This window comes from Physella acuta, unplaced genomic scaffold (genome assembly GCF_028476545.2).
Source record: "Physella acuta isolate Inbredline_101_S28 unplaced genomic scaffold, ASM2847654v3 ptg001621l, whole genome shotgun sequence".
Taxonomy (NCBI): domain Eukaryota; kingdom Metazoa; phylum Mollusca; class Gastropoda; family Physidae; genus Physella; species Physella acuta.
In genome coordinates, this window is record NW_026733135.1 from 65,068 (window position 1) to 73,248 (window position 8,181).

At 37.6% G+C, this 8,181-nt stretch overlaps 1 protein-coding gene across 4 annotated transcripts in view; it reads left to right on the plus strand.

Annotated features, from left to right (window-relative positions):
* The window catches only part of LOC131929371 (DNA topoisomerase 2-alpha), a 57,538-nt gene extending 53,918 nt beyond the window's left edge, over positions 1-3,620 (plus strand). For all 4 annotated transcript variants that reach the window (XM_059285520.1, XM_059285517.1, XM_059285518.1 and 1 more), the window contains 3 exons: positions 136-204; positions 2,702-2,871; positions 3,356-3,620. In XM_059285520.1, the coding sequence (XP_059141503.1) occupies positions 136-204; positions 2,702-2,871; positions 3,356-3,490 (374 nt within the window). In that variant the 3' untranslated portion in view covers positions 3,491-3,620. The remainder of the gene's footprint in view (positions 1-135; positions 205-2,701; positions 2,872-3,355) is intronic.
* Positions 3,621-8,181: the final 4,561 nt, after the last annotated feature.

The window sequence follows — 8,181 nt, forward strand, 5'->3', positions numbered from 1 at the left end:
TGGTTCCCTCTACAAACATTTGTTCTCCTAACAAACATTGGTTCCCTCTACAAACATTGGTTCCCTCTACAAACATTGGTTCCCTCTACAAACATTGGTTCCCTCTACTAATTTGGTTTCAACTTTTCCTCTCAGTGCTAAGCAACAAAGAACTTTACCCTCTAACTGATGATGAAGATGATGATCCACAGCCAAAGCCTAAAGGTAAGTCACTTTACCCTCTAACTGATGATGAAGATGATGATCCACAGCCCAAGCCTAAAGGTAAGTCACTTTACCCTCTAACTGATGATGAAGATGATGATCCACAGCCCAAGCCTAAAGGTAAGTCACTTTACCCTCTAACTGATGATGAAGATGATGATCCACAGCCCAAGCCTAAAGGTAAGTCACTTTACCCTCTAACTGATGATGAAGATGATGATCCACAGCCCAAGCCTAAAGGTAAGTCACTTTACCCTCTAACTGATGATGAAGATGATGATCCACAGCCCAAGCCTAAAGGTAAGTCACTTTACCCTCTAACTGATGATGAAGATGATGATCCACAGCCCAAGCCTAAAGGTAAGTCACTTTACCCTCTAACTGATGATGAAGATGATGATCCACAGCCCAAGCCTAAAGGTAAGTCACTTTACCCTCTAACTGATGATGAAGATGATGATCCACAGCCCAAGCCTAAAGGTAAGTCACTTTACCCTCTAACTGATGATGAAGATGATGATCCACAGCCCAAGCCTAAAGGTAAGTCACTTTACCCTCTAACTGATGATGAAGATGATGATCCACAGCCCAAGCCTAAAGGTAAGTCACTTTACCCTCTAACTGATGATGAAGATGATGATCCACAGCCCAAGCCTAAAGGTAAGTCACTTTACCCTCTAACTGATGATGAAGATGATGATCCACAGCCCAAGCCTAAAGGTAAGTCACTTTACCCTCTAACTGATGATGAAGATGATGATCCACAGCCCAAGCCTAAAGGTAAGTCACTTTACCCTCTAACTGATGATGAAGATGATGATCCACAGCCCAAGCCTAAAGGTAAGTCAATATTGGATCATTCAGCTCAGTGTGTCACCATTGTACTGAGAGCCCAGTGTGTCACCATTGTACTGTCAGCCCAGTGTGTCACCATTGTACTGTCAGCCCAGTGTGTCACCATTGTACTGTCAGCCCAGTGTGTCACCATTGTACTGTCAGCCCAGTGTGTCACCATTGTACTGTCAGCCCAGTGTGTCACCATTGTACTGTCAGCCCAGTGTGTCACCATTGTACTGTCAGCCCAGTGTGTCACCATTGTACTGTCAGCCCAGTGTGTCACCATTGTACTGAGAGCCCAGTGTGTCACCATTGTACTGTCAGCCCAGTGTGTCACCATTGTACTGTCAGCCCAGTGTGTCACCATTGTACTGTCACCCCAGTGTGTCACCATTGTACTGAGAGCCCAGTGTGTCACCATTGTACTGTCAGCCCAGTGTGTCACCATTGTACTGTCAGCCCAGTGTGTCACCATTGTACTGTCAGCCCAGTTTGTCACCATTGTACTGTCAGTCCAGTGTGTCACCATTGTACTGTCAGCCCAGTGTGTCACCATTGTACTGAGAGCCCAGTGTCACCATTGTACTGTCAGCCCAGTGTGTCACCATTGTACTGTCAGCCCAGTGTGTCACCATTGTACTGTCAGCCCAGTGTGTCACCATTGTACTGTCAGCCCAGTGTGTCACCATTGTACTGTCAGCCCAGTGTGTCACCATTGTACTGTCAGCCCAGTGTGTCACCATTGTACTGTCAGCCCAGTGTGTCACCATTGTACTGTCAGCCCAGTGTGTCACCATTGTACTGTCAGCCCAGTGTGTCACCATTTGATTGCACTGACAGCTCAGTGTCACCATTGTACTGTCAGCCCAATGTGTCACCATTGTACTGTCAGCCCAATGTGTCACCATTGTACTGAGAGCCCAGTGTGTCACCATTTGATTGCACTGACAGCTCAGTGTGTCACCATTGTACTGTCAGCCCAGTGTGTCACCATTGTACTGTCAGCCCAGTGTGTCACCATTGTACTGTCAGCCCAATGTGTCACCATTGTACTGTCAGCCCAGTGTGTCACCATTTGATTGCACTGACAGCTCAGTGTGTCACCATTGTACTGTCAGCCCAATGTGTCACCATTGTACTGTCAGCCCAATGTGTCACCATTGTACTGAGAGCCCAGTGTGTCACCATTTGATTGCACTGACAGCTCAGTGTGTCACCATTGTACTGTCAGCCCAGTGTCTCAGCATTGAACCATCAGCTCCCAATCGAGCAGCAAGTACTTAGGAATTTGTTCTATCTTAGCCTGAGACATTTTAAACAATGAATAAATTATTTATAAGAAAAGGTCAACCAGATGCCAAAATAGCTCCATGTCAGGTTACACCTTCTGACTCTAGTATTAGAATTCTAGGCAGTAACTCTTGTTGTTTTTAGTGTGTTTAGATTTGATGTAACCCTTTTTTGTGCTAATATTATATAAAAAAAATTAAAATTATAACTTAAAAAAAGAATTTATCTCAGCAAGAACAAGTCATAATAGTCTAGTTTAAATATGACTTTAGAAGTATTGAGGTGAAGTGGGCCAAATGAAGTAGTTAGCCTGACATACTAGACTTAGGTCAACTAAATGAAGCTACTATTTGAATGTGATATTTTTCAGAAGCTGCAGCCAAAAAGGTGGTTGAACCAAAGAAAACACAAGTAAAAAAGAAAGCTCTAGAAGACAGCCCTATCAAAACAAAAAAGGCACCAGCAAAAAAACGTGTCAAACTTGATGATAGCTCAGACTCAGACAGCTTCGTGCCTCACAAGAAAACAGCAGTGGGCAAGGTAGGCAACTTTAGTGACATCTGGGGGCAAGGTAGGCAACTTTTGGGGCACTTGGGGGCAAGGTAGGCAACTTTTGTGACAACTGTGGGTAAGGTAGGCAATTTTTGTGACATCTGGGGACAAGGTAGGCAACTTTTGGGGCAAGGTAAAAAAAAAAGTAGGCAACTACTTTAGATGGTATGACATAGGGCTCCTCTATACTAGGTGAGTGAAGCAAATAAAATTTTATTGTTTTCTAGACAAGGTAATAACATTTCAACTATTGTGTTTCTAGACAGGTAATAAAATTTTATCTGTTAGTTTTCTAGATGAGGTAATAAAATTGACTCTATTGGTTTTCTATATGAGGTAATAAAATTGACTCTATTGGTTTTCTAGATGAGGTAATAAAATTGACTATTGGTTTTCTATATGAGGTAATAAAATTGACTCTATTGGTTTTCTATATGAGGTAATAAAATTGACTCTATTGGTTTTCTCCCAGAAAAAAGCTGCCAAAGAAAGTGAATCTGAGTTGGATGATTTATCTTTTAATCCTGCTCCAAGGGCAACAACTGGAAGGGCTAAAGCTCCTGTCAAATACAATTTTTCCAGTGAAGATGAAGATGACTTTGATTAAAATTTGTTCATAATGTACATTAATACTTGTAAATAGCAATTTCAATGTCATTTTATGTTAGTTAATGTCCTCTCCACACAATCATACATGTCTCCCTCATATTGTTTTAATAAATATTTTTAACCTATTATATGGTTTTCATTATTTATATAGCAGCCAGGATGTGTTTCTGTTGGTGCTAACCTGTGATAGAGATAGATGGAAGAAGTAGAGAAGTTATTTCTGTTATTGCTGACCTGTGATAGAGAAGTTATTTCTGTGTTGTGGAGCACATGGTCAGAGATTCGCTGCCAGCAGCTCTTGTATATCAACCAGCTGAGTCGACAAAATAATCTATATATATAATTCTCTTCTTGGAGACCCTAGAAAACACCAAGTTGTAAGCGCACTCCCTACCACCCCCACCCCTACATGGTCTGGTGAGCTGTGGTTCACGCTAATTGTTTACAATCGTAGAGCCGGGTTTAGTGACGGCTATTAGGGGCTGATAATTTAGTTTCAAATAATTTTAAACAATTTTAAACTTAAGGGAGGTAACCAAGAGGAGGCTGCTTTCACGGGGGGGGGGGGGGGAGAAGGGGTGTTATCATCCTTAACGAGCCACTGATAGTGTTTTAAAGCAAATATATTCAGTGGCAGCATTAGTACTTTCGAATTCACAAATTATGAATTACTGAAAAGTAGAAAATAAAACAATTAAATAGCGGCGTATGATACGCCGCGGGTCGGCTCGTTCATAATATAACAGACTGGAACCAACTACATTCTCTTCAAAGCTTCCAGGTGTGTTGTTTTCGTGCCATCTCACAGCTCACGCGCTTACTTAAATGGCGGCCAGTTTCGCTTCGACTACGCTGATGAAACTAATGAATTCGAAGTCATTGTCAATTTTAGAAATCAGAACTGTTTCTTTTTGAGTCTGTTATTTATAACTATTTATTTAAGAATTGAAAGATGTATTTTCGACCTAATTTCTTTGTTTGTCTCGCAAGCAGCGCCTTAGTGAAAGTAGCTCTATGTAGATCTACTAAGAATTGTATTCTCTTCAGTAGCGTACGCAGGGGGGGGGAGCGGCTGCCCCGCCCCCCCCCCCCTCTGGCCATTTTTAGCAAAATGGCGCCTGTTTGGAAACTTTTTAAACTCAAAGTTTTAAACATTGATATTTGTTAAAAAGTTATCTTTGGTCGGCACATTTGAAACGTAAATCTCTGTGAATATTGTTTTTGCAATTACCAGTAAAAGGTGTGTGAGCAATACAGTGATCTAACCCATACCTTCTCATGATGTAAAAAAATTATCTTTCTAGAACACTAAAAGTCAGTAGCTAATTAAAAAAGTGCATGAACTGAAATGTAAGACGGATACTTTAGTTATATGTAGGCTATTATATTTAAAAGCTGGGTTTTATACCAACTCTGATTTTAAAAACTTTCATTATGCTGTAAAAGTTTAGCATTTATGATAATATATTTAATTCTGATTGTAGATAAAATATTTTTGTAAAAACATATGGTGTTAAACTACTTTATTAGAATCTTAGGTAGTTATTGATTTGTTTTGATACTTATAATAAAATATGTAATATATATAATAATAAAATATTTATATTAAGATATTGATTATTTCCCTTTTCGCCAGTCTTAATAGATGTCCCAGGAATGGACACCAGCGAGTTGACGAGATTCCTTCCGTAATGTTGTTGACATGGAATAAAAATGTGCTTTTTTAGATTTAGGACCATAAAACTAATAAAAGATAAAATTTTATTAAAAACTTAAGCCTAATATTAATTCAGAAATGTAATATTTTTAGAATCAATGCTATACAAGTTGCAGATCCAGAGAACTTGAAAATAATTTGTTGAGTTTAAGGCTACATTTCTATTTATTTTCATCAAGCCTAAGTTATAACCCGATGTTTCACTTTCGTAAGACAAACATTGATTGGCTGTAAAGGAACTCCGTGATCGATTTCTGACAGCCCCACTTGATAGTTATTTTGTTTACAAAACTTTGCAGATCAAGTTTTAAATAACTATGCAAATTTAAACACCATGACCTATTTTTTCTATTTTTAGCTTACAATGTGTACAATAAAATTTATGTCGGCCATTGTTTATGTCGCCATTACACGTGAAAACCAAATTGTTTTTGCTCTTTTTTTTAAATTTTTATTTAGTTACCGAAAATATTAAAAACATCAAATACAACCAATCTTTAGTAAAGTCCGAAAAAAACCAGACAGACAGGATTTTATAACCATATTAATTGTAACTACGCCGTGCAAGATTTTCAAATGAATTTATACACATCTCTAATACCTTTGAGACTTTTCTCGCTGGTGTCCATTATTATGCATTCTTTTACAAGGATTACGAAACAGATTATGCCGTTGGTTGTTTTTTGGTCCTAGTGTGATTATATATATATATATATATATATATATATATATATATATATATATATATATATATATATATATACTTATATAGAAGATATTACAAATTCGGCGCCTTTTTTTGCTATTTCCGCTCCCCCTACACCGAAAACCTGGATACGCCTCTGATTCTCTTCGTGTCTTACTCTAAAATATCGCTTCCATAATAACCAGCCTAGGTGAATAATAAACTTTAAATCATTAATTTTACACACATTACAATTAACTGGTAACAATTTAGGGTGTTTTTGAGATAGGTTGGGAAATCGGGAGACGCGATGTGTTTGGTGAAAATGATCACCCTTCAATAATGCCATTTTATTATAATTTATAGGCTAATCTTTTTTGGTGAAAACGAGGCGCGAGAAAAAGTGTGCAGTGTAAGAATCCAATCATTTGGCTAGATTTATTTTTTATGTCATAGCCTACCTAAATATAAAATGTTTACGCTCTTTTCATTCATGGTCGTTTTTATTTTTTAAACTGACTTAATATACTTACCCTTTAACAATTTTAAAAGCATAGAGCGCTATAAGAATGCTGATTGTGTACAAATATCGTCATAAAACACAGAAATATAAAGTTCCTTTGCAATGTGCCACACCAGGGGCACACCCTCTCAAAAAGCACTTGCTTGTTTAGCTGTTTATCTCACTATACAGCAGTAATATTTAAAATAAATTTTCAAATTTTTATGACTTAATTAGCTTGGGTAAGATAGCACATTTTTAATACTAATAAAAAACAAAAGTAAATTCTGTTTTAATGAAGGTCACAGGTAATGTATATTTTTCTTCCGCCAAGTTCAGTGGAGGGTGCCACAGGCTGACTTGACTTTGGAATTTTTTTCAGTAAAAATGACTTTGCACAGAAAGTTAAAATATGCAAAATTGGTTTAGTTTACTAGTGTGCTAGCTATTATTGACAAATTTTTAATAAAAAATCAGTTTGAAATTTTCATCAAAATGCCTATTTAAAGTTTGATGGAAACTATGTATGTCTGTATGTAGCCACTTTGATTGGAATTATCAGAATTCAAACTCCTGCTTGCTTTTGGATTTTATGTTGTGAGTTTTAAATAAAGGGAAAGGTAGGCCTATTGTTTTTAAAATTTCAAATAAATTATTTCACTTCACTACCTTTTAATTTTGGCTGACTTATGCCCCTTAGGATTTGGGAATGGGTGACAGTGCTAAGGGAGTAGCTGGGTGCAATCATCAATGGTGACCTGGATGTAAACCATGAGTGTGGGTTTAATTAGACCCAGAGCAGTCTCTGCAACCATGCAACAGCACCAGGCTGCATGCAGGTACTAAGATAGCTGTTGATGAATTCTGCAGAAAGACAAACAACATACACATTTATTTGTATAGGTCTACTTGGATTTAGTCCTTTTAAAAGCAGATACCGAAATATAATGGTTTCACTTCATGCTGTTATTAATAAAAATGTTGTGTGGACATTTTTTTAATGATTACACAATATAATCTACTAATGGACTCATAGATTTTTAATGGCTGTTGTGTGACCATTTTTTCCTCCACTTCATCATTTAATTTCCTCTCTTGGACTTTCAACTAACAATAGATGAGTTTATCAAAAAGGAATTGTAAGACGAAAATTATATTTTCTTTAAAAAATAATAGTGTTCGATGGACTTAAACTTTCACCTTGTAGTAGTTGAGGGGAGTCAGATTTTTCTGTTTAAATTTTGGTTTCTGATAGGTTACTTACTTTAAATTCAATTTTGCCGGCTGTAAAATAATTTTTTCATGTAAGGGGTCATCCATAAATGACGTCACACTCGTAGGGGGGAGGGGGGGGGTCCGTAATTTTGTGACGATGTGTGATGAGGGGGAGGGGGTGGGGATCAGATGTTGCGACGTCACATTTTTGCATTATAAAAAAGCAATGTTAGAAAACGAATTTTAGACGTTATTTCGCGTTTTAGATAACTGTTTTAATAAATTGTAATAGTTTAGACAAGATTTTGGACAAATATCGATGTTTTAAGAAAATTCAACTGCAATTTTGAGGGGGTGTTGTAGGTTGAGGTGTGACGTCATTTTAGGGGGGGGGGGTCTGGCTTTTTGTGACGACGTGTGACGGAGGGGAGGGGGGGAGGTAAAAATCGTCAAAAAAAGCGTGACGTCATTTATGGATGACCCCTAAAAACGCATTTTTAACTTTTAAATCTATCATTTTCAGCATTAAATTATATTTTACAGCGTGCAAAGTCATATCAAATCAAAGGG